General features: G+C 34.0%; 1 protein-coding gene across 6 annotated transcripts in view; it reads left to right on the top strand.

Annotated features, from left to right (window-relative positions):
* The window catches only part of SNTG1 (syntrophin gamma 1), an 880,400-nt gene that overhangs the window by 665,634 nt on the left and 186,875 nt on the right, over positions 1 to 27,891 (top strand). For all 6 annotated transcript variants that reach the window (XM_055349267.2, XM_019032962.4, XM_055349266.2 and 3 more), the window contains one exon: positions 9,601 to 9,639. In XM_055349267.2, coding sequence (XP_055205242.1) covers positions 9,601 to 9,639 — 39 coding nt within the window. The remainder of the gene's footprint in view (positions 1 to 9,600; positions 9,640 to 27,891) is intronic.

Raw genomic sequence — 27,891 nt, 5'->3', positions numbered from 1 at the left:
TGTTCTTTTGTGTTAAATGATAAATGGGATGACTAAATTCCAAAATCTGCTCTGCAACAAAGGAGGTAGATCACTTGCAGAAGTCACCAGTGATAAGGAATGACAAGATGCTAGGAAATCCTACTGAGAAGGTTATATTTAAGAATCAATAAACTCTATGGTCATGTTTCATAAGACTACATCTCTCTTTTTTGAACAGAAATCAATTTAAATTTCATCATACTTACTCTATATTTTCTACTGATACTTCAGATACCTCTCTCTTTCCATGTTTAATTTCAGCCCAGAAACAATTATTATTGTAATATAAGAACTCCCTTTTAAATTATAAGTATTCCTTTCAAATCTTGTATGCATGGTATGAATTCTACATTTTGAAGCCATCAGAATTACTATTGTCAATCTAAAAAAATTAGAGATTAGTATCTCCAAATATGTTGCATTTACTCAGGAATGAAATATGAGGATTAAAACCTGGGATGCCACAGTGTATCAAGTGAGGGAAGGGGAAATGGAAGCTTTTATTGGCACAATGGGAAGGGATTACATAAGTTGCTTAGAAACAAAGTTCTTTGGTTTCAGAGACTCAAGCTCGGTTTGTTGTTGGAGATGTCCTTACTCGGCAAGTGTTCTTGGCAGAGCATCTTATTGAAAATATTGCAGTCCTAAAGAATGTCTAGTGATAGACCTTGTCATACAAACATAAGTAAATGTGCAAAATTTGCAAGCCATGCAAAGGAGAAGATGCTTGAAGGAGGTTAAGAAATTTCTTGTGGAGTTTTAGAGAGTCCTTGGAAACAGTTCTTTTCTTAGACATGTAATCATGAGTTCCCTCTCCTTCATGTCTTCCCAGCCCTATTTTGTCTGGATCTGACAAAAACAATCATCCAGTATCTGCAGGTTTCACACTATAGACATTAAGACTCAAGAACTTAGGGGGTTTTTGGTTGTTTGATTTTGTTTGTTTGCTTGCTTGTTTGTTTTGCTTTTTAAGTGATTAGCTTTCAAGGCAAAGTTAAACTTCAAATTCATGAGTTTAACTTTGTTGTAACTGAGCTATTCTCTGTTTTCATTCATTCAACAAATATTAATTGAGCACCTACTAAGACCTAGGCCTTCTCTAGGTGCAAGTCGGTGCAGTATAGACTGAGACAGACAGAAGTCTGTGACCTAGAACTTACATTCTAGTGAGGGGAGCAAATAAATTATAAAATAAAAGTATTAAAATAAGCAGTTATTAGATACTGATAAGTAGTATAGAGGAAATAAAGATATAATTAAGCACAATGTCACATTTTTTGTGTGTATGGGTGTGTGGGGGTGTGTGTGTACATGTACTATACATCTGAAAGTATCATCCTGTCTGATTTATTTGAGGTACTGCAACTTTTCTTTTAGCAGAAAATATTCCAATGCAATTCTAGAAAAGAACAGGAATTCAAGCATAACATATTTTTTTTATTGAATAAGTCTGGAGGTTCCCATTTAAGCAAATATGATGACCTAGGCTTGGTTTTGAATAGCATATTTTAATGAATGTCCTTTTAAGAAAATACTACACAAAAGTGTCATTTTTAACTTTCTGTTCTATGTTTTGGGTCATTCATAGAACTAAAATCATATATTTTGGGAATTAAAATATAGAAAAATACAGAATTCCCAAGCTCAAAGAGCCTATAGTTTTCTAGAAATCAAAGATAATTATAAGAATGCCCCAATGAGTTTCCTTATCACAACTGCAGCATAAAATGAAATAAACTGATATTTAAAAAAATTGAATTTTATATTTTATGTTCTTAAAAAAATAAGAACTTAACACTACTTAGATTTTGTTTCCTTTGTGTAGGTCACACCATCCTGAATCTAGGTATGCTCTTTGAGAATACACATGAGAGCAGGCGTGGTGGCTCATGCCTGTAATCTTAAGTACTTTGGGAAGCCGAGGCAAGTGGATCACCTGAGGCCAGGAGTTCGAGACCAACCTGGCCAACATGGTGAAACCCTGTCTCTACTAAAAATACAAAAATTATCAGGGCATGGTGGCGGCGCCTATAATCCTAGTGACTTGGGGGGCTGAGGTGGGAGAATTGCTTAAACCTGGGAGGCGGAGGCTGGAGTGAACTGAGATCACACTACTGCCTCCAGCCTGGGCAACAGAGTGAGACTCAAAAAAAAAAAAAGAAAATACATGAGCCATTAAACCAATTTATGTGATAGAAAATAACTCTAGCATCAAAAATTCTTGGAGCTGCAAAGCCCTCTGTCACAGACATATCACTCAGCCTCAGTTCCTTTTTGCGATAGTCATCCTGAGGAAGGATATTCACAATACATTTTACTACCCAATGGAAGGAAATAGGTCAAATGAAATGTTTCTTATGCAGTAATATGAATTTTCTTTTTTGCTGGAAGTCTCTATAAAGTTTCAAAGTGTCTATAAATCCCCTGGAACTGTAAGTAAATAGCAAAATGCTGAGCTTTTTTTTTTTTTTTTTCTGCTAGAGGTCAGGTAAGTTTCATCAGATTTGTTTTTTCTTTCTTTTTTTTTAAATTATGCTTTAAGTTCTAGGGTACATGTGCACAACGTGCAGGTCTGTTACATATGTATACATGGGCCATGTTGGTGTGCTGGACCCCTTAACTCCTCATTTACATTAGGTATATCTCCTAATGCTATCCCTCCCCCTCCCTCCACCCCACGACAGGCCCCAGAGTGTGATGTTCCCCTTCCTGTGTCCAGGTGTTCTCATTGTTCAATTCCCACCTATGAGTGAGAACATGCAGTGTTTGGTTTTCTGTCCTTGCAATAGTTTGCTCAGAATGATGGTTTCCAGCTTCATCCATGTCCCTACAAAGGACATGAACTCATCCTTCTTTATGGCTACATAGTGTTCCATGGTGTATATATGCCACATTTTCTTAATCCAGTCTATCATTGACGGACATTAGGGTTGGTTCCAAGTCTTTGCTATTGTAAATAGGGCCACAATAAACATACGTGTGCATGTGTCTTTATAGCAGCATGATTTATAATCCTTTGGGTATATACCCAGTAATGGGATGGCTGGGTCAAATGCTATTTCTAGTTCTAGATCCTTGAGGAATCACCACACTGTCTTCCACAATGGTTGAACTAGTTTACCATCCCACCAACAGTGTAAAAGTGTTCCTATTTCTCCACATCCTCTCCAGCACCTATTGTTTACTGACTTTTTGATGATCACCATTCTAACTGGTGTGAGATGGTATCTCATTGTGGTTTTGATTTACATTTCTCTGATTCTTTTTTTTTTTTTTTTGACACGGAGTTTCGCACTGTCTCCCGGGCTGGAGTGCAGTGGTGCATTCTCAATGACACCGAGAGAGTCCACACTAGCTCCTGAAAGAAACAACAATGCTGCTGTCACAAGCATATCCCAGCATAGCACCTGAACAATGGTAGCCCTCTAGGTTTTAGTTTAGATAGTATCTGGAAAGAAACATGATTGCTAAGATTTACTTTAGTGGTGGAAGGATGATGCATTAGTGTGCCTGTAACAGAAGAATACCAGTCTTCTTACTGTGATCTGGCACCAACCACAACTGTGCAAGTCAAACATGATGAAGTCCCCGCAGATGGAGCTGCCCTTCTGCTGTGTTGTGCTGAACAGCCACTGACCTGGGTGGGCACTGGGTCCATTCGTTGTTTGTTTCTCTCTGCCTGGTAAGCCCAAAGTGCTTGGAACGGAAAGCGCTATCAGTCAAGGAAGCCTGAGGCCAGTATTTGGGAAGAAGGGGCAGGCATTGGCTCTGGGTCATTCATACAGAATTTTCATAGATAGAACTTACTTGTCTGCTACCTGAAACAAGAACACAAGAAAACAAGACCGTATGCTTTAGCAGCTGTCTGAAAAATGAGTTTCCAAGAAATCAAGCAGAGATGAATATAATTTATGAATTTATCTTCTGTTTTTCATTTTTAAAAGGCTTAACGTGGCCTTCATTTATCTGAATCCATTTTACTTTGTGGTCATTTATAACTCTTGCTGGTTTTGTAGAGTGATGGTTGGGCAACCCTGGTCTAAGCCATTCTGCTCCTTTTACAGCCAGAGGATTAATAGCTTAAATAACTGTGATCCAAAAGCAGCCGGTTTTGTGATATGGACAGAAATTACGCCCTTTGATCTCTAAAAGCCTTCAAGTTCAAACACAGCCTTTATTTTGGTCAAAATTATACTCCCTTTTTAGCTACTTATAACACAAATTGTTCTGATAACATAAAATTAGCATTGGTTTCTAAGAAGTGTAACATGGAAAATGCCTTTTTGAAAAACGCTGATTTGTCTTATTTGAAGATCAGTCTTAAAATGATGCAGAGAATTTAGAATTTTCATTATTTGGAAATAGTATTACTACCAAGAGTAGAAAATTTTTAAAACTTTGCTCTATGAATGCATTTTATTACTAAAAATATTTATTTTTTAATATTTGACTTTATATAATATAGCAGACACTATATTAATCATATGAATAATGCCATGTTTTAAAAATAAATTTAAATTGTAATTAATGTATCTTTTTGGGTTTTCTAATTAAATTTTAATTTGCTTTATTGATATTAATGTTATAATTAAAAAGTAAGTATTTTTCAAAGCAAATTATTGCCAGTATCTTTATATTGAGAGTTCACTTATAATTTAGGTTTCCTAGAGAATGGTTGTAAACTGAAATGAAGGTATACTATGTCCAATTGATAAACACTAGGATATTCCACCAGTGCCACTTATGAGAAAGCATCAATGGATTCATTTTCCCTCTATCTGTTCATTCCCCACCCAGCCTGATTCACACATGATTGTCACCCATTTGGCACCTGAGTGTGCAAATCCTAGTCTAGAGTTGACAAGAAAATAGAAGGGAGTATGAAAACTACAGTGTAAGAAAGACATCTTTGCTCAGCATTCTTTAAAATGCACTTCTTATCTTCAAAGGGAATTCAAGCTTACTTTATATTAATTATAATCACTACTTATTAAGCTCTATATTCCTGTCAATTTTTCCAACAAATATATGCAGTTAATGTCATTATTGATGTTTTACAAATGAAGGGATCTAGATATTTGATAATTAATGATCTGTCTGAAGATATTTAGTAATAATTACAACTGGAATTCAGCACCAGATCTCTCTGACTGCACAGCCTGACAAAGTCTTATGCAACTACATTTTAGCTCCTGTGTTGAACTTATCCTCTGCAGCTTCCTTGGATTGTTTGGATTCTGTAAAGGGGGCATCCTTATGCCATTGTCTCTGCATGGGATCTTTCATTTCCATGTTCTAGCACTTATCACCATGAGTAACACTTGGTAGAAGGTCATTAAAATATTTTAGAAGTAAATAATGACATTCTCTCCTGTCTTCATTTCGTTAATACACACACACACACACACACACACACACACACACACACACACACACACACACATTACTGAGGACTGAGGATCCTTATAAGCCTTTAAAATGTTGTGAAAGATTTAAAAGTTTACCTAGAGAGAGGAAAAATAAAACAGGTGTTTTTGAAAAATGTGTACTCTGGGGGTTGTTTTGATGACATTTTAGATTTTCAAAGTTTTAAACAATGGAGAGCTTCGTTAAAAAAAAGTAAAGATTAAACTAATTTTATTTTCTAATGATTTAAGTTATATTTCAAAATAATAATAATTATAAAATACAAAGCAGCAAAGGAAGCATTCATGTAATAATCCCTAAATAAAAAAACAAACTGTTGGAATTTTGTATTTATAACTGTCAGTATCATTGTCATACACATATGTCTACTTATGTATGCATATTAAACATAAAATCAATTTCGATTCATGCTTACAGACATTAATCTAAATTTATAAGACTGGATGTATGCCCAAATTATCAGTCTTTGTGTATGTGTATATATATGCATATATAAATTTATATATTTATGTTTAATATACATACACATATATGCATACATACATATATGTATATACATATATGTATGTATATATGTATGTATGTATGCATATATATGTGTGTATATGTAATTTTTAAAATACTGCATAAAACTGCCTTGAAATTAGAACATTTTGTAAGCATCGTATCTTATCAATCGGTAAATATCACCATAAGCATTTGTAATGAATGCACAGTGTTATAAAGTTTTGGATATATTGATTATTGTTTAGCATAATAAATACTTCAGTGTATGCTACATATGTTTTAATTGCTGTGATTTTTCCACTTACTTTATACTCTCTGTGTGTGTATATTTAAAAATGTTAGACTGTTAAAAATTAGCGGCTTGGCCGGGCGCAGTGGCTCACGCCTGAAATCCCACCATTTTGGGTGGCCGAGGCGGGCGGATCACCTGAAGTCAGGAGTTCGAGACCAGCCTGGCTAACATGGTGAAACCCTGTCTCTACTAAAAATACAAAAATTAGCTGGGTGTGGTGGTGCGTGCCTGTAGCTACTTTTTGCCTGCCTGGGGGACGAGAGTGAGACTTCGTCTCAAAAAAAAAAAAGAAAAGAAAAAGAAAAAAAAATTATCAGCTCATGGCTCATGCCTGTAATCCCAGTATTTTGGGAGGCCGAGGCGGGCGGATCACGAGGTAGGGAGATCGAGACCATTCTGGCCAACATGGTGAAACCCCATCTCCACTAAAAATAAAAAAAAAAACAAAAAAAAATTAGCCAGGCGTGGTGGTGGGCACCTATAGTCCCAGCTACTCAAGAGGCTGAGGCAGGAGAATCGCTTGAACCCAGGAAACGGAGGCTGCAGTGAGCTGAGATTGCACCGCTGCACTACAGCCTGGGTGACAGAATGAGACTCCGACTCAAAAAAAAAAAAAAAAAAAATTGAAGATATGAAATGTTCTAATTAGACCTACTTTAAGTTATTGTTTTATTTTAAAATATTAGTATAAGTACTAGGAAATGGAACATTTTATATTGTTATACTCCACTTGGTACAGGAAAGATGGAAATTATCTTTAAAATGGATGTGGGTGTGTGTACAGATTTTAAATCTTAACAAGGAATTATTTTGTATCTACAACACCAGGAAAAATTCCTGAATACAATGGAAGCACATTTCTTGCTGCCACAGTGAGGGTAACAGGCGGACGGAGTTTTCTGTGCTGGACATCCCACTCCCCATTTTGGTTACCCGCCTTCCATTCCTGTGCAGTCAGTAGTTTGGTTAGTTAAGTGTATATTTCCATTGAAACATGAATAAACATGAATAGATTATATTACCCTAATACACAATTAAAAAGCTACAAATTTCAGTAGAAGTCAGCTTACACAAGTTATTTTCTTGCCAAATAAATCTATTAATACTACACACAGCAGTATTCAAGCATTGACTCATTCTTTTTGAATATTTTTACATAATCCTGGGATAACATAAATTGTTCAAGTATAAAGTATTATGAAGTTGCAGAGAAGAAGTATTTGAAAGGTTATGATGATATCATTTGACTAAGAGGCGCACAATTTATTAGTATTTCCACTTTAAAGAATATTACTTCTTCAATAATTGACTTAATGCCTTGTTCTACTTTATTATTTTATTATTGTATTCGCCACATTACAAAAACAATCTACACATAATTTCTAAAGGCCATTTTAATGTTTTCCAAGCATAGTTTTTACATATTATTATTATTTTTTACTTTTTATTCTAGTTGTTGGCATATCTCACTGTCTTGTCATTCTCTCTAGTCATTAATATACTACCTCTTTTCTGTATTCTAATTTCTGATACAGATATTCTAATGTAAAATATATCATAATATATTCTATATTCTAAATTGCTCCCACTTTCTTGCCTTATTTTTGAGCCGTGGTAGGAAATACACCATACATTTTAGTATTTTAATAGTAGTAATGTTATGTAATAAACCATTCAAAGGATAGAGATGGTAACATTCATATATCAGTTAATAAGTTGATCTTTTCCAAGGTAAGTCAGGTATGTACTAAGGGAAACTAACAAAAACAAAAAATGATAATATAACAATTCCTCACAGGTAAATAATTCTGATGGTCTAGTAAACACTTTAGTGGGAGAGAAAGTAGATCTCTGTGGGAGAAAACATCTCAATTCTGCAAACGCTCCCAAGGGTGGGTTAGCAGGACAAGACGTCTGTGCTTGGCTCAGAAGCTTGGCTCAACCACTACTTTCTATCCCGTGTTTTGCTCAACCACTACTTTCTATCATGAAGTGTTTACTTTCATAGCTGATCTTCAAGTTTCCTAGAAAGATAGTTCAGACTATTTTTCAGATTAAAAAAAAAAAACATTGCAGTTTACAAAGCTACATAGTACATTATTGAAGACAAGGGCCCACATAAAATATTAGTTGAATTTTAGAATTCTTTATAACAATTCATATGAACTAGCAAAAAGTGGATTTCCACAAAGTACTCAGTATAGATTTTTAATTGATTAATAAAAGATGTTTAGAGATCAGTTTTTTCCGTCTGTATTTCCAGGCTATGCTGATTTTAGCTGAAGGCATATGTAAGTAGGTTCAGAGATTCCTTACACATTCCTAAGCAGAGCCAGAAGGTATTTTGAAATGATTATAATAATGTAAGAAGTACATGGTTTCTGTACCTAACCTTGCTCAGATCACACATATGTTCTCAAATTTTCTTTTATTTTTACATTTTAAGTGAGAAATATCTTGCTAGTAAATCTGTTCTTGTAGATGTGACTTTTGTTGATTTTCCAACTTTGTTTACTTTTTCTGTTTAAATGACCTGTTATTTCACACTAGTCAGTAGGACAAAAGGGAACTAAAAAAGGACAAAATAAAATAAGCCAATGGCATGATTTATAAATGAAAATAGTCTGCATTACTTCTGCTGTAAGTGTATACTATAGAGAGTTAGCATGTTTAAGTTTCTCTACAAAGCTATTGGAAGGTAATTATTTTATTTAGCAAAAGCACTATTGAAGAAAGACTTTGTGTAACGTCCTTTATCCAAGCCTAATGTTCATTTTTATTAGGTTTTTAAAGTTTGTTTCCATGGCATATGACAGAGGAAATGCTTTCTCTGGAGACCTACTTTAAATTCTTATAAAATGTCATTGATTAAATTTTCTTAAAGTAAATGTTAGACTCTATCTGGGGTCTTGACTGAAAATGTTCAACACACATACTTTATCCTTTAGCGTTTGGATATTGCGCTTCCCTGTTCTCTTGAGTGCTAAAACAAATTGGATATAATATAATTTCAAAGTGCAAAAAATAAACCACAGAAAGTTACACTCTACATTCTTGATAGATAATCATTTAGTATTGTTTGAACACAGGCTTTTGGTTTCTCTGAGTTAAAAAAATTTCAAAGGGAAATCTTTTCCAAACTGTTTACATAAGAAGTGTGGGATAATTTTGATAGCCAATTTTAAAAAGAAAAAATCTGTTTATATATGTTGTTTTATATGTGATGATTTCAGCATATCAAAATAGGATATTAGTATATATTAGCTCACTAAAAATAATCTGCATAAACTTCTGGGGACCTTGTGTTACCATCTATTGTTCTTCTCACTTTTATTATTTATTTATCATTGCAGATTAAAAAAATCAACAGAAACTTTCCTGTAAACCAGCAGGTAAGATCAAAGCATACTTGGAAAGCTAAATAATATATTTCTTTAATTTTATTGATTATAGAAGATAAAGTTACCTGATTTCTAGACAGAAATAATTGGTACTGTCATTTACTATTTTCAGTGAGAAACATACATTTTAGATATCTCCTTCATATTATGTAATATATTGGTTCCTCTGCTTATATTAAAAAGTACTTTAAAAATGTTTATCTAAGTCAAAAATTATTGTTTCTACAAAATAATTATATTTATTTGAATACATTGTTGAAGAACTTAGAGTTTTATTTACATATGTTAGTTTTAGTATATCTTAACTTCTGGGAGACCTACTTTTAATTTATCTCAAAATTCAAATGAATTTTTCACAATTTGCTGACAGTATTTCAAACGAGTCTAAGTTAATGCATAGAACAAAAATAATTTCGATTATTCAGTTCTATAAACTTCTTACTCTTGATATCAACTTTGATTTGAAACCATTGACAAATCTAAATATCTATGATAGCTATTTATAAATGATACATAAATTACAAATTAATTTTAATGATAAAAATGTTTAAGTGCTCTTCAACTTATAAAATGTAAGATCTTTTTCTTATCTAAACCTCAGTTCCCCTATGTGCAACATTTGTGTAAGGGCGACTATCCTGTAAGTTTATTTTGAGGATTAAATAATAGCACATGTAAAGTTCTCAATCTATGCTATCATTATCATCAAAGTTTCTAAATGTTTACACTTGTTCTTTGGAATACAGAATTTATGTTTTGTAGAAAGTGTATCATTAATGATGCTGCTAGCCCAGATCAGCCTCCAAAGCCATGTGTAACTAGAACACTGTAGAGAACAGCTTTGGAGAGTTCATTGTGCCTACAATGCTCTGATTAGTTCTTTTCAGCTCCAGAGGTCCCCTCCCTCCTACCTTAAGTCCCTCAGCCCTGAGCCAACTTGATATCTTGGATAAATGCAGAGGTTGGAGAGATGTATGTGTCTTGCCACATGCTGCAGCAGCCTGTAGTTGTTTTTAAAGCCCTTACTTACAGTGTGGAAACCAGAGCTGTCACCAGCAGCTTCTGCTTACTTGCTCTGTGACAACACCTGGGATGCTCCCTTTGTTGCTCCCATGCTGTCCCAGGTGATTCTGGTATGGGTGTCATCTTGAGAACTGCAGATAAGTGTAGTTCAAGATAGGTGTCATCTTGAGAGCTACAGTTTAATGCTTTTACAGGGTTCCAGTAGAGGGAAAATGTCGTTAATAAGAAATTACTCAAATAGAAGAAAATATCAGCTATGAGGGAAGATTATAATGTCCATCAGTAGACAAGGCTGTTTTATAGTCAGATCTTTAAAAATGGAAATCTACTGTTTTGTAAGTTCCTCTCCAAAATAACAAAACTATTATATAATTATATAATTATATTATATAATTCAAAACTATTTCAGATTTTATTTCAATTATCTTGGCAGCTCACAGTTTCGAAAATTGTAACAAATTTATCCTGATATTTAAGAAACCTGAAAACACGAGTTAATAGACTTTTTTCCTTACTACTACCCATTGCGTACATGAAGAATTTTTTTTTTTTTTTTTTTTTTTTTTTTTTTTTTTTTTTTTTTTTGAGACAAAGTCTCGCTCTGTGGCCCAGGCGGGAGTGCAGTGGCGCAATCTCGGCTCACTGCAAGCTCCGCCTCCCGGGTTCACGCCATTCTCCTGCCTCAGCCTCCCGAGTAGCTGGGACCACAGGCGCCCGCCATCACGCCCGGCTAATTTTTTTGTATTTTTAGTAGAGACGGGGTTTCACCGTGTTAGCCAGGATGGTCTCGATCTCCTGACCTCGTGATCCGCCCGCCTCGGCCTCCCAAAGTGCTGGGATTACAAGCGTGAGCCACCGCGCCCGGCCATGTACATGAAGAATTTTAAGAAATAGGATTAATTTATAGTTAAACATTTATATTATTGCATAATTAGGAAAACTCACTGCACAGTATGATAACAACGCATTAATTGACTAGAGTACATTTCCTATTTAGTAAAATCTGAGCCAGTTTAAGGAATTGAAATGTAAAAACACATATAATCCCATTTCCGATGATATATACATTAAATAACTCCCTCATATTCCGGATGTTCTAGGTATCAAAACAGAAATTAAAAGTCACCCAAGCTACAATGAATCCGAAGTTCTCTGCTCCCTGAGATTTGATTTTCAATTTGTGCTACCCAGATGGTACCACTACCCTAACCAGAGAAATTAAAATGAAAGCAAAACATAGGGAGAAAGCCACTGCGGTCCAGCTGAGACAACTGCTAAGATTAGCTCCACATGAACTCTGCCCACTCCAGAATGCATAAGGCTTTCAGACACTCTGTCTGAAGAAGAGGGTTGGGCCCAAAATTATAAACCATGTGAGGAAATAAACCATTATAAAGAAATGCATAATCTAGACACTAAAGAACTATCCAAAATATTTTTAATCATGATTTTTTTAAATAAAGAAATCAAAATCATAAGACAAGAACAGGACATGGTGCTAAAATTTGTAGTTGTAAAAAAAACCAAACAGGAGTTCAAAAATGAAAAAAAAACCTGTATTTAAAATTAGTTAACCAACTAAATAATCTTAGTTATTGCCTCCACTTGAAATCATATTAGTGTATCTCCTACTTCACTTTTCATGAGGAGTAAGTTTTCCATTTTTTCCATGCATCTGGAACACATTCATGTGCTTTTGTTCTATTAAGATTCTGATTTGGTTCTTTTTTTTTTTTTTTTTTTTTTCGAGAGATGGAGTCTCATTCTGTCACCCAGGCTGGAGTGCAGTGGCACAATCTTGGCTCACTGCAACCTCCACCTCCCTGGTTCAAGGGATTCTCCTGCCTCAGCCTCCCAAGCAGCTGGGATTACAGGTGTGCACCACCACGCCTGGATAATTTTTGTATTTTTAGTAGAAACAGGGTTTCACCATGTTGGCCAGGCTGGTCTCAAACTCCCGACCTTAAGTGATCTGCCTGCCTTGGCCTCCCAAAGTGCTGGGATTACAGGCATGAGCCACAACACCCAACCTGATTTGGTTCATTTTTACAGTGAACACACTGAAATTAAACTTGCCCTGGTAACTTTCTGTTGAAAAGATGAAAGGCGGGACAGTTGTCTTGCTGATGAACAAAACAGGGATAACTGAATGGATGTCAAGTGATGTTGTGATAATTCTCTCAATGTGTTAGAGGTAAAGGCATATAGGCCCAGACAACCAGGCCTACATCACACTACTATATGTACCTAGACCATTAGGTTATAATTTATTATGTGTGTCATTTTTACTCACTTTTAACTGAAATTTCTTCATCCTGAAATATATCTCATTCCTCCCACAAAAATAGCATTTTTCAATAAATTTCTTCTATAATTACCTGGGAGTAACATTATAAAGTATTAATTTGTCATTAAAATATTAATATAGTGAGCTTTATATTAGGCAGTATACAAAATAATGTAATCAAATTATATTAGTTTAAATTAATAAGGTTATACTTATTTAAAATAACATATTAGCTCTGGTAGCTATTCCTATAGAAATATTGACATTAGACGAACCATAATAATTTGGACACATTATTATAGATGTGTACATACCATACATAGAATGCTGGCAGCTGGAATAGAAAGTGACTAGAGTCACTAGTCATGCTGGGGAGAATTAGGGAATTACAGGACACTTTAAAAATCTATTTCTGTAGTGGTATCAGAAAAGAAAGAGGAGTAGGATAAATTTTGTCAGTTTTGCTTCTCTATAAAAACAACAGAAAAATGGCAAAAATAGAATCAACTTTTAACAAATATGGAAATTCACAAAGGCTCACTGAACCCAGGGAGCATTTATTCAAGAAAAACAGCTGAGTCTTGGTAAGAACAGTAAGCTTTGTGGCATTATAACTGGACCTGGTCCCAACCCCTCTCTTTTCTCTGGCAATATGTTGGCTTACATAATAATGATGCATACCCTAAAATTTATAATCTAATCAGTTGTATATTTAATTCATTAAATTTTAGCTTTATTGAAGATGTGTGTGTGTGTGTGTGTGTGTGTGTGTGTGTGTGTGTGTGTGTGTGTATTTAGACAAAATATTCTATTAATGAAACTGACAATTGGTCTTTATTTTTGGGGAATGTCAAAAATCTATTTTTTTTTCGATTTGAGAAAGAAACTCTCCTAGTTCTTTATATATTCAATTTATAAATGTTAAAAACATATTATAGAGTCACACAGTCTGAAGATAATGAGCCTGTTTTTGTTCTGGTCTATTTCATAACACTTGGTGATAAAATATGCTGGCACTTTATGATCTAAAGGAGAATCCACCTCAAAAAAAGTAATGTGTCTGTATAAATTAACTCTTGGAATATCAACTAGCTCATAAATCATTTGATAACAAACATGATGGATATTTCCCAGGAAAAAGAGGTGTAAATGTTATTTTAAGTTAAACTAAAGGAGCCCACACCTAATTATGTAAAAATTTATGTATTACAGTTAAAATAAAATATACACTTTAGAAGACTTGGAAAAGTGTTATTCAAATAATAGAAAGTTGTATATGTGTGTGTGTTGAATTTATACACATATGTACCTGGGTTTCATTATTGAAAGAACTGTCTTAATTCTCATTGGCTTTCTTTTCTAAATATATAAATTTTCAAAATCCTCAGGGAGCGGGGAACAAATGTAGCAAAATTGTCTTGTTTTACATTTTCCAGATTGTTATATAAATGGAATCATACTGTATGTATGAATTTTTGTGGCTTCTTTCATACAGCATAATTATTTTTAATATTGCTCATTTAACAGCGTGCATCAATCCATCATTCTTTCTAATGCTGGGTAGTATTTTATCGGTGGCTCTACCACCATTTGTGTATTGTGTATTATCCCATTAATGCACATTTACTTCATTTTAAGTTTTAGTGTATTACAGATAAAGCTGATATAAATATTTATGAAAAGTCTTTGTCTTGACATATGCTTTTATTATATTTGGGTAAAATCCTAGTAGTGTAATAATTGGATATTATGGCTGTGTATTTTGAACATTTTAAGAAACTGCAGAACTGTTTTCCGAAGGGTTTTACATTTCACATTGACACCAGCAGGGTAAAGATAATCTCGTAGATATCCCTATGGTCAGGCTTTTAATTTTTGGACATTCTAATAGATGTGTCATGATCTGTTAAATTTTAATTTACATTTCTCCATAGAATAATGATGTTGAGCATCTTTTCATGTGCTTATTTGACATCTGTATACATTCGTTTGTGAATTGTCTCTTCAAATGTTGCCCAAGGACAGAATTTTTTAAATTTGATGAATTCCAATTCACTGTATTTTAATGAGTCATGCTTTTGAAATTGTATTTAGTAAATCTCTGCCTAACACAGGAAATAAATTTTCAACTGTTTTTATCCTAGGTTTTTTACAGTATTCTTTTTATTTTTAATCTATGATTTATTTTTATTTAATGCTTGTTTCAAAAGTGAGGTATAGATTAAAGCTATTTTTAAGGGGAGGTACAATAGTTCCAGCATATTTGTTGAAAGTATTATTCTTTCTTCACTGTATTATTATTCCTCTACCAAAAAACAAATTGATCACATACATGTGGGCCTATTTCTGGACTCCAAATGCTGTTGCCTTGGTCTATTTGTATCTCATGACACAAATACAAAACCGTCTTGAATACTGTAGTACTACGATGTCGTAGTGTAAGTCCCCTAGCTTTGTAATTATTTGTTGTTGTTGATAAAACTTCTAATATTTTTTATTAATGTTTTTATATAATTGAAACATAATAATTGTACACGTGTTTGGGGGACAGTGTAATATTTCAAATCATATATACACTGTATAATGAGTCAATCAGAGTAATTGCCAAATCCATCACTTTAAACATTTATCATTTATTTTGGTGGTAACATTCAAAATCTCCTCTAGCTATGCTGAAGTTTACACTACATGGTTATTTGCTATAGTTACCCTACTGTGTAATAGAACATCAGAACTTACTCTTCCTGTGTAACTGTAACTTTGTACCCACAGGCGAACCTCTCCCAATCTCCCCTCACTCTTCCCCTCCCTAGCCTCTGGTAACCACTATTGTACTCTCTACTTGTATGAGATCAACTTTTTTTTCGATAACACTGATGAGTGAGATCATGTGATGTTTGTCTTTCTATGCATGGGTCATTTTACTTAACATAATGTCTTCCAAGTTCATTCATGTTGCTGTGAATGACAAGATTTCATTCCCTTGTATAGCTGCAGAGAATATATACATATATATATACACGTATATAAACACATATATACACACATATATACATATATATACACGTATATACATATGTATATATATGCCACATGTTCTTTATTCATTCATCTGTATATGAATATTTAAGTTGATACCATATCTCAGCTATTGTGAATAGTGCTGCTTATTGGGAGTGCAGCTATCTCTTTGACATACTGATTTCATGGTCTTTTGAGTGTATGCTCAGTAATGGATTGCTGGATCATGTGGTAATTCAATTTTGATTTTTTGAGGAACCACCATACTGTTTTCCATAATGGGTGTACCAGTTTACATTCCCAACAACAGTACAAAAGAGTTGCCCTTTCTTCACATCCTTGCCAGCATTTGTCATTTTTTTTGTTTTGTTTTTTGATAATAGTCATTTGAACTGGTGTGAGGTGATACCTCATTTTGGTTTTGATTTGTATTTCACTAATGATTAGTGATTTTGAGCATTTTTTAATGTAAATGTTGGCCATTTGTATGTATTCTTTTGAGAAATGTCTATTCAGATCTTTTGCCCATTTTAAAATCCAATTACATGGTTTCTTGCTATTGAGTTTTTTGAGCTTCCTATATATTACGGTTATTAATATCTTGTCTGTGAGTTGTCTCTTCACTTTGTTGGTTATTTCCTTTGATGAGCAGAAGTTTTTTGTTTGTTCGTTTGTTTTTGTTTTTTGTTTTTTTTTAGTTTGATGCAATCCCGTTTGTCTATTTTTACTATGGTCATCTGTGCTTTTGAAGTCTTATTTTAAAAAATCCTTGCCCAGCCCAATGTCATGAAGCAATTTCCCTATGCTTTCTTCAAGTGCTTCCATAGTTTCAGGTCTTACTTAAAGTTCGTCTTACTTAAGTTTAAGTCTTTAAGACATTTTGATTTGATTTCTGTGTGTGGTGAGAGATAGGGGTCTAGTTTCATTTTTCTGAGTATAGACATGCAGTTTTCCCAACATCGTTATTGAAAAAACTGTTCTTTCCCTAATAGGTGTTCTTGACATTTCTGTTGGCTATAAGTGTATTGATTTATTCTTAGGTTTTCTTTTCTGTTCCATTGGTTTATGTATCTGTTTTTATGCCAGAACCATACATTTTATTTACTATATCTTTGTAGTATATTTTAAAGTCATGTCGTGTGATGCCTTAACTTTGTTCTTTGTGCTCAAGATGGCTTTGACTACTGGGAGTCTTTCACATTTCCATATGAATTTGAACATTGCTTTAAAAAATCTGTGAAAATGGCATTGTCATTTGATAAGGATTTCATTAAATATGTAGATGGCTTTGGTTAATATTGACATTTTAATAATATTAATTATCCCAATCCATGAACACAGACTACCTTTCTATTTGTTTGGATTCCCTCCAATTTCTTTCATCAATGCTTTATAGTTTTTATTATAGAGATCTTTCATTTTTTTGGTTAAGTTTATTCCTAAGTATTTCTCTGTGGCCATTGTAAATGAAATTGCTTCCTAATTTTTTTATGATAGGTTGCTATTGGTGTAGGGAAATACTACTAATTCTATGTTGATTGTGTATTCTGCAAATTTACTAAAGTCATTCATTAGTTATAACAACTTTTTGGAGTCTTTAAGGTTTTCTACATCTATGGTAGGTGTGTATATTTATTGGGTGCAAGAGGTACTTTAATATAGGCATGCAATGCATAATAATCACATCATGGAAAATGGAGTGTTTATCCTCCATCGAGTTTTCCCAGTACCATTGATTGAAGAGACTGTCATTTCCCCCAATGTATATTCTTGGTACACTTGTTGGAAATGAATTCACTGTAGGTGTATAAACTTGTTTCTGGGTTCTCTATTCTGTTCCACTGATCTGTGTGTCTGTTTTTAACAGTACCATGCCATTTTTCTTACTATATCTCTATAGTATAATTAGAAATGAAGTAATGTGATCCCTCTAGTTTTCTTCTTTTTGCTCAGGATAGCTTTGTTTATTCTGGATATTTTGTGATTCCAAATAAATTTTAGGATTGTTTTTCTATTTATGTAAAGAATGTCATTGGCATTTTGTTAGGAATTGCATTGAGTCTGTAGATTGCTTTGGGTAGTATGGACATTTTAACAATATTGATTCTTCAAATCCATGAATATAAAATGTCTTTCTTTTTTTGCATCCTTTTTAATTTCTTTCACCAATGTTTTATAGTTTTCATTGAGGTGATCTTTCATTTCTTTGTTATTTGTGACTATTACAAATGGAGTTACAGTTTTGATTTCATTTTCAGATTGTTCACTGTTGGCATTTAGAAATCCCACTGATTTTTGTGTGTTGATTTTGAATCCTACAGCTTTAATGAATTTGTTTATCAGTTCTAATAGTTTTTTGGTGTCTTTGGATTTTTCCAAATATTAGATCATAACCTCTGCAAACAAGGATAATTTGACTTCTTCTTTTCCAATTTCGATGCTGTTTATTTCTTTCTCTTGTCTGATTGCTCTAGCTAGGACTTCCAGTACTATTTTGAGTAACAGTTGGGAAAGTGGGCTTCTTTGTCATGATCCAGACAAAGATGCTTTCAAGAAAGGCTTTCAGTTTTTCCCTATTCGTTATAATACTACCTTGGGTCTGTAATATATGGATTTTATCATGTTGAGATATGTTCCTTGTATTCCCAGTTTTTTTTTTGTCATGAAGGGATATTGAATTTTATCAGATGTTTTTACAGCATCAATTGAAATGATCATATGGTTGTTGTTCCTCATTCTGTTGACATGATGTGTCACATTGATTGATTTGTGTATGTTGAACCATTGTTGAATCTCTGTGATAAATCCCACTTGGTCATGATGAAAGATCTTTTTAGTGTGTTGAATTTGCATTGACAGTATTTTGTTGAGGATTTTTGCATCAGTTTTTATCAGAAATATTGGCCTGTAATTTTCTTTTTCAGATGTGCCTTTGTCTGATTTTGGTATCAGGGAAAACTGTCCTCATAGAATAAGTTTGGAAGTATTCGCTTCTCCATTTTTTGGAAGAGTTTAAGTAGGATTGGTATTAGTTCTTTAAATGTTTGATAGAATTTAGCAGTGAAGCCATTGGGTCCTCAGCTTTTCTTTACTGGGAGACTTATTAGAGCTCCAATCTCCTTCTTTGTGATTGGTATGGTTTGGTATTGGATTTCTTAATGATTCAATCTTGGTAAGTTGTATGTGTCTAGGAATTTACCTATTTCCTTTGGATTTTCCAATTTATTGCCATATATTTGCTCATAATAGCAAATATATAAATTTCTATTGAATTTATGTGGTATCAGTTGTAATTAGAAATTCAGCTCTAATTTTATTTATTTGGTTCTTCTTTCTTTTTTTCTTAGTTTTGGTAAAGGTTTGTCAATATTATTTATCTCTTTAAAAAACAACTTTTCACTTTGTTATCTTTTGTATTGTTTTATTTGTTTATTTGTATATAATTTATTTCTGCTCTGATCTTTATTCTATTTTTTTTTTCCTTCTACTAATATTGGGTTTGGTTTGTTGTTGCTTGTCTAGTTCTTTAAGACATGTTAGGCTAGCTGGGCGCAGTTGCTCACCCCTGTAATCCTAGGAATTTGGGAGGCCAAGGAGGGCGGATTATGAGGGCAAGAGATTGAGACCATCCTGGCCAACATGGTGAAACCCCATCTCTACTAAAAATACAAGAAACATTAGTTGGGCATGGTGGCGTGCACCTGTAGTCCCAGCTGCTTGGGAGAATCGCTTGAACCCGGGAGGTGGAGGTTTCAGTGAGCCGAGATCGCGTCACTGCACTCTATCCTGGTGACAGAACCAGCGAGACAAAAAAAAAAAAAAAAAAAAAAAAGACGTTAGGCTATTAAGCTATTTATTTGAAGGCTTTTTGTTTGTTTGGTTTTGTTTTTTATGTAGGCACTTATAGCTATAAATTTTCCTCTTAGCTCTGCTTTTGCTGCATCCGATAGGTTTTATTATGTTGTGTTTCCATTACCATTTGTTTCAAGAAATTTTTCAATTTACCTCTTAATTTCTTCATTGACCAACTGGTCATTCAGGAGCATGTGCTTAATTTCCATGTGTTTGTATGGCTTCTAAAATTCCTCTTGTTATTTATTTCTAGTTTCATTCCATTGCAGTCAGAGAAAATGCTTGAGATGATTTTAATTTTTTCAGTATTTTCAGACAGTTTTGTTTTCAGACAGTCAGTTTTGTTAGCTGACATATGGTATCTCCTTTAGAATAATCTATGTGCTGAGGAGAAGAATGTTTATTCTGCAGCTGTTGGATGAAATATTCTGTAAATATTTATTAGGTTCATTTGTTCTAAAGTGCAAGATTAAATACGATTTTCTTTGTTGATTTTCTTTCTGGAAGATTTGTCCAGTGCTGAAAGTTGGCTGTTGAAGTGTCTAGCTATTCTTGTATTGAGGTCTGTCTCTCTCTTTTACTTTAATAATATTTACTTTCTATATCTGGGTGCTTTGGTACTGGGTGCATATGTAATTGCTATATCCTCTTGATGAATTTACCTTTTTATCATTATATAGTAACTTTCTTTGTCTCCTCTTGTAGTTTTTGTCTTGAAATATATTTTGTCTGGTATAAGTATAGCTACTTCTGCTATTTTTTGTTTCAATTAGCATGGAATATCTTTCATTATTCCTTTATTTTCAGTCTTTGTGTATCTTTAGAGGTGAAGTGTGTTTACATTAAGCAACAGATAATTGAGTCTTCTTTTTTAAATCCATTCTGCCACTCTATGTCTTTTGATTGAGAGGTTAGTCTATTTACATTCAATGTTATTATTGGTAAGTAAGGACTTATTCTTATTTTGCTATTTGTTTTCTTGTTGTTTTGTGGTCTTCTCATTCTTATTTCCTTTCATCTAGTCTTCCTTTTAGTTAACATGATTTTATCTGGTGGTATGATTTAAATTCTTTTTTATATTATTTGTGTATCCATTGTATGGTTTTCGATTTGAGGTTGCCATGAGGATTGGTAGAGTATCTTATAACTCGTAATTTTAAACTAATGACAACTTAAAAATTGTTGCATAAACCAAAACTAATATAAACTCTACACTTTAACTTCTTCCTCCAACTTTTTAACTTGTTGTTTCTCTTTATGTCTTATAGTACTGTTTGTCTTGAAAAGTTGTAGTTATTATTTTTGATTGGTTTATCATTTAGTCTTTCTACTTAAGATGAATAGTTTACACACCACAATTACAGTGTTATAATAGTTTGTGTTTTTCTGTTTGCTTACTATTACTAGTGAGTTTTGTACTTTCAGGTGATTTTTTCTTGTTCATTAAAATCATTTTCTTTCATGTCGACAAACTGCTTATAGCATTTCTTGTAGGACAGGTCTGGTGTTGATGAAATCCCTCAGCTTTTGTTTGTCTGGGAAGGTCTTTATTTCTTCCTCATGCTTAACGCATATTTTCACTGGATATACTATTCTAATGTAATGGTTATTTTCCTTCATCGCTTTAAACATGCCGTGCTAGCCTCTACTGGCCTGTCAGGTTTCCACTGAAAAGTCAGCTGCCAGATGTATTGGAGCTCCATTGTAAGGTATTTTTTTTTTTTTCAGTTATCTTGCTGGTTTTAGAGTTCTTTCATTTTCTCTGGCCTTTGGAAGTTTGATTGTTAAATGCCTTGAGATTGTCTTCTTTAGAAGAAGTCCACTTGGTGCTTTATAACCTTCTTGTACTTGAATGTTATCTTTCTCTATGTTTTGGAAGTTCTCTATTATTATTTCTTTGAATAAACTTTCCACTCTTATCTCTTTCTCTACCTTCTCTTTCAGACCAATACCTTTTAGATTTGCCTTTTCAAGGCTATTTTCTAGATCTTGTGAGTGTGCTTGATTAATTTGTTTTTCCATTGTCTCTTCTGTGATTTTCAAATAACCTGTCATCAAGGTAACTAATTCTCTTTTCTGCTCCACAGTTCTGCTATTAAGACACTCTGATGCATTCTTCAGTAGGTCAGTTGCATTTTTCAATTCTAGAATTTCTGATTGATTCTTTTAAACCATTTCAATCACTTTGTGAAATTTATTTGGTAGAATTCTAAATTCCTTCTCTGTGTTGTCTTAAATCACTTTGAGTTTCTTCAAACCAGCTACTTTGAATTTTCTTTGTGAAAGGTCATACGTCTTTATTTCTCCAGGACTTGTCCTTAGTGTCTTATTTATTTTTTTTGGAGAAGTTATGTTTTCCTGGATAGTCTTGATGCTTATGGAGCTTTGTCAGCATCTGGGCATTGAAAATTTGGATATTTATTGTAGTCCTCACAGTCTAGGCTTGTTAGTATCCTTCTTTCTTGGGGAGGCTTTCCAGCTATTCGATGCGACTTGGACCCCAAGACCAATAACAGTGATTCTTGCAGACTCATAGGTGTGCTGACTTGGTGGCCTTGGATAAGATCAGAAGAATTATCTGGTTTTCAGGAAGACATTTTTGTTATCTTCTCTTACTTTTTTCCCAAAAAGAAGACTCCCTCTCTGTGCTGATCAGCTTAGAACTGGAGGATGGGTGATGCAAGACCCCTGTGGCCACCATCATTAGGACTGCACTGGGTCAAACCCGAAGCCAGCAGAGCACTGAGTCTAGCTCAAGGCCAGGTGTGATCACTACCTGGCTACCACCTAGGTTCACTCAAAGCCCTAGGGCTCTACAGTCAGCAAGTGAGGAAGCCAGCAAGGGTAATGTCCTGTACTTCAGGGCAGTGAGTACCTCCATGCCCCAGAAGGGTTCAGATATGTTTTCTAGGGGCCAGGGACTAGAGTCAAAAACCTTAGAAATCTACTGAGTACAGAGGCTCATGCCTGTAATCCCAGCACTTTGGGAGGCTGAGGCAGGCAGATCGCTTTAGCTCAGGAGTTTGAGATCATCCTGGGCACTTGATGAAACTCATATGTACTTAAAAATACAAAAATTAGCTGGGCATGATGGCACATTGCCTGTAGTCCCAGCTACAGGGGGCTGAGGTGGGAGGATCACTTGAGCCCAGCAGGTGGAGGTTGCGGTGAGCCAAGATCACACCACTGCACTTCAGCCTGGGTGACAGAGGAAGACCCTCTTTCAAAAAAGAAAAAAAAAAAAAAAAAGAAAACCTTAGAAATAAACCTGGTGTTCTATTCTGCATGGCTAAGACGGCCCTCAAACTACAAGGCAATGCCCTTTCCACTTTTCCCTCCCCGTTTTACAGGCAGGGGAGTTCTGCCAGGCTACCACCAATATTCACTTAAAGTCCAAGGGCTCTTCAGTGAGCTTGTGGTGAATGCTGCCAGGCCTTGGAGTCATTCTTCAGGGCAGTGGGCTCCCTTCTACTACAGGACAGGTTCAGAAATGTCCAAGAGTCTAGGCTTGGATTTAGCCACCACAATAGCCTGCTTGGTGCTCTACCCCACTGTGGCTGAGCTGGTTTCTAGGGTGCAAGACAAAGTCCCCTTCATTTTTTCCTCTGCTTTTCTCAAGCAAAAGGAGTCTTTCACCCTAGTCACAACAGGTGGAAATGTACTAGGTCTCACCGGAAGCCAGCATGTCTTAGGGTGTCACCAAAGGCCATGGCATACGAACAAGGTATTGCTGCAGGTTATTCAGGGCCCAAAGGTTCTTTAGTCAGCAGGTGATGAATTGTCCCCAGACTGGGTCCCTCCCTTCAAGGCAGTGGGTTTCCTTCTGGCCCAAGGTGTATCTAGAAATGTCTAGGAGCTAGAGCCTGGAATGTGGCCTCACAACTCTGCCCTGTGCCCTGTCCTATTGTGACTGAGCTGATATGCAAGATTTAAGACAAAGTCCTGTTTACTCTTCCTGCTCCTGTCTTGAAGCAGAATGAAGGAGTCACTTTCATTTCTGTGAGCTGCGCAGCCTGGGGTTAGGGGAGGGGTGGTGCAAGCCCTCCCTTAGCTGCCTTGGCTGGTATCTCCCTAGGTCAGGTGTTTCCCTGTTCCACTGGCTCTAAGCCCAGCCTAGCACTAGGAATTCCATAGGAATGTCAGTCCTTGTGGCTTAGACTGCCTTTCAACTTTACTTAGGATGCTGGAGCATTTTAGACTGCAGTGGTGAGGCTTGCCAAAACTCAAGTTCTGATATCTGGGATGGGTAATTCCTTTCTGGCTGCTCCAAATGCTCCCTCCATGGGCAGGAACCAGCTGAGCAACAGTCTTTGCTCTTTATTGTGACAGTGCAGCAAAACAGTTCAATGGCAAGCCCGCCAGTCGCTGTGCTCTTCTTCCCCCAAGTGCACAGATTCTCTCTTCACACCATGAAGCCACTGCTAGAGGATGGAGGAGGGGTGGTCTCAGTGATTCAAAATTTTCTCTTCTATCCTCTTCAGTACTTTCTCAACAATATGAAGCTAAAGCCAGGTACTGTTATTGTTCACCTGATTTTTGGTTCTTACAATGGTGCTATTTGATGTGTGGTTGTTGGTTAAAATTTGGTGCTCCTGTTGGGGAGAGGGGATTATCCACGGAGGCTTTTATTCAGCCATCTTGCTCTGACCTAACTGAAAAAAATGAAATAACACAAAAATAAAATAAAAACATCTGTCATATTTTTGTCCTTGGTTCTATTTATGTGATACATTATGTTTGTTGATTGGTATATGTTGAACCATGTTTGCATCCCTTTGGTGAATCCCACTTGATCATGGTGAGTGATCTTTTTGATGTGTATTTGAATTTCCTTTGCTAGTATTTTATTGAGAGTTTTTGCATTGGTGTTCATCATAGCTATTAGCCTGTAGTTTTCTTTTCTTTGTTGTTGTTGTGTCCTTGTTTTTATTCGAAGTAATTTTGTCTACTCTGGAATCTTGCTCTTTCTAAACAGAAAGTTAGAAATACATGAACAACTTGTAGACTTATTGAAGAGTAGTTGGGTATTTTTGAAATCGCATTGAATCTTTATATTTAGGAAAGTCGACATATTGTGAATATTGAGTCTTGAGATCCATGAAGATAGGTTAGCTCTCTACCTTTCTTAGAACTTTAAAAATTTCTCTTAGAAACCATTCTAGTTTCCAGTGTATACATGTCATGCATACTTTATCAGATTTATTCCTAAATACCTTATATTTTTAATGTTAATATAAATGACAAATTTTTGATTTTTATATTGATTTAGTTTCCTGCATTATTTCTAAAATGACTTCTAAGTTGTAGGAACAATAGATAATTATGTCACCTACATAAATATAAATATTTTGAATTCTTTATTTCATTTTGGACACATTTTATTTCTTTTTAATAATTCATGGCACTGTGAGATTCTCCAGTATAATGCAGAATGTAACTGGTAAACATGCACATTTATACCTTGTATCTGATCATAGGGGAAATCATTAAATATTTCAACATTCAGTATGCTAATAGCTAGATGTTTTTCATAAATGTTCTTTAGCATGTTGATGAAATACCTTTCTGTTACTAGTTTGTTAAAAATTTTAATCAGAATAAAAGTTCAACTATGTTAAATGCCTTTTCTGTGACTAATAAGTATACTGTGCCTTATGCCTTTTATTTCTATCAATATGCTATGTTCTATTAATGTATTGTTAGATGTGAAACTAAGTTTGAATTTTGCGAATATATCCCAGTTAATCATAATGTTTTTATCCTTTTTGTTTATTGTTGGACTCAATTTTCTAAAATAAGAAAATTTAAGAAATTTTTCAACTGTGTTTCTGAGAGACATTGATGTGCAGATTTCTCTGCTTTTAACGTCTCTCAAAAAATCAAATTCGATATGTTACATTTTATTTACATTGCCCTTCAAGATCGTTTCTAACTTATTTTTTACTTTTTATTTTACATGCGAATATTTGGAAGTATTATTTAATTTTCATATATTTGGGAATGTATATGATCTGGTATCAGAGTGATGGTAGCTTTGTAGATTGAATGAGAAAGCATTTACGCTTCCTAAATTTTCTGGAGAAGTTTGTGTAGGATGGGTTTTATTTATTCATTATCTGGTAAAAATCTCCCAGTTAAGCTATCTAGTCCTGGAATTTGATTTATATGTAGGTTTTTAACTATTTTTTTTGTTCTTTTAAAAGTACAGAGCTATTCAAGTTATCAAATTTATTTTTGAGTAAGCTTTGGTATTTTGTGTCTTTCTAGGAATTCATGTATTTCATTGTATTTATCTAAGTCATTGGTATATATTTATTTGTAATATTCTCTTATAATACTTTAACGTTTCTTCTTGCTTTTCAATTTTGGTAATCTGTGACTTTTTATTCTTTCCCTCTCTCTTTTTTGTAATTTATCAGTCAACATAAAGCCTTATCAATTTTGTTGATTTTTCCAAAGAACCACATTTGATTTCTGTGACTTCTTCATTGTCTTTCTTTCTTTATTTTTTTACTGTTTTTCATTCCGATATTTATTTATGGATATTTATTATTTTCTTCCTTCTTTTGGCTTTCTGTTTAATTTACTCTTCTTTTTTAGCTTATTGAAATGTAACATAAGTTTTACATCTTTCAGCCTAACATATGTTTTAAAGGTATGAATTTTTTCTGAAATAATGCTTTACTGCATCTCATTGAATTTGATGTTATACTTTCCCTTGTAAACTCATTCATGGTAGTTTCTAAATTTGCCTGTAATTTATTTCTTCTACACTTGTCTATTTAGAAGAGTGGTGTTGTTTAATTTTCACATTTTTGGAGCTCCCCTATTTTATTTATTTTTTAAGTATTTCTAATTTAATTATGTTTTTAGTCAGAGAACATATTTCACGTGATTACAAATCTTTCAATTTTGTTGACATCCATGTTACTTTTCCTGGATCATGTTGCAGGGATTTTTATAAAACATGGATATGTACTCTGCTATTTTGGAATAAAGAGTATTTTTCAAATGTCAAGTATGTCAAACTGACTGATAGTTTTGTTCAGGTTTTCTATATTTCTATTGACTATTCAGTTAGTTTTTCTATCACTTATTATGAGAGTAATACGTAAATCTCCAACTCTCATTTTAAAATTTTTTTCTTTGAATTCTGTCTTATTTTGTTTCATTATATATTGGGTTTGTGTTGTTAGGTACTTATATATTTATAACTGTTATGTATTCAAAATATATTGAAATTTGTGTCATCATGAAATGTCGTTCTTTTTCTGTATAATATTTCTTGGCTTAAAATCTATTTTCTATGATGTCAATATTGCTTTTCCATCTCTCTTATGGTTGCTATTTTCTTGGCATATTATTTTCTAATCTTTTAGTTTCAATCTGTTTTCCAATGGTAAATCAAATGCACATTTGTTCCAGTCAGAATAAACTTGGGTTATGTGTGTTTTTTTAAATTCAGACTGACAATAATATCTACCATTTGATTAAGGTGTTTCAGTCAATCACATTTGAAATAATTATGGATATGCTTAGATGTATGCCTGCAATTCTGCTATTTTTTTCTAGATGTTTTATGTCTTTTTTATTTTCTATTTCTTTTTACTGCCTAAGTTATATTAAAGAGATAGCTTCAATGTAGTGCTTTAATTTGTCTGTTGATTTTTTAACTATATATTTTGATTTTTGAAAAAGATTGCTCTTGGGAATCACATATGCATCTTTAAGTGATCACAATCCACTTCAATTTTATACTGATTTAATTTTGGAATTATATAAATATTTTGCTGCATTGCAGTATAGATCTATTTCAAACTAGTGTTTTTCATATTACATGCATGTATAAACTCAACAGTCCAGGATTATTCGTGTTTTAAGCAATCTCATTCTTTAAGTTATTAAAACAGAAAAGTTCCTTTTTTAATAAAAATAAGTAACAGCTTAATTATCCTTTTCTTTCCTGTGAATACAAGTTACTGCCTGGCATTGGTTTTCGTTTTTCACACTGTTGGACTTTGTTAAGTATTTCATGTGGGGAATATCTTGTAGCTGTGAAT

This window comes from Gorilla gorilla, chromosome 7 (genome assembly GCF_029281585.2).
Source record: "Gorilla gorilla gorilla isolate KB3781 chromosome 7, NHGRI_mGorGor1-v2.1_pri, whole genome shotgun sequence".
NCBI classification, from domain to species: Eukaryota; Metazoa; Chordata; class Mammalia; order Primates; family Hominidae; genus Gorilla; species Gorilla gorilla.
The sequence above is the reverse complement of the archived record's forward strand: the minus strand, read 5'-3'. Positions and strand labels throughout refer to the sequence as shown.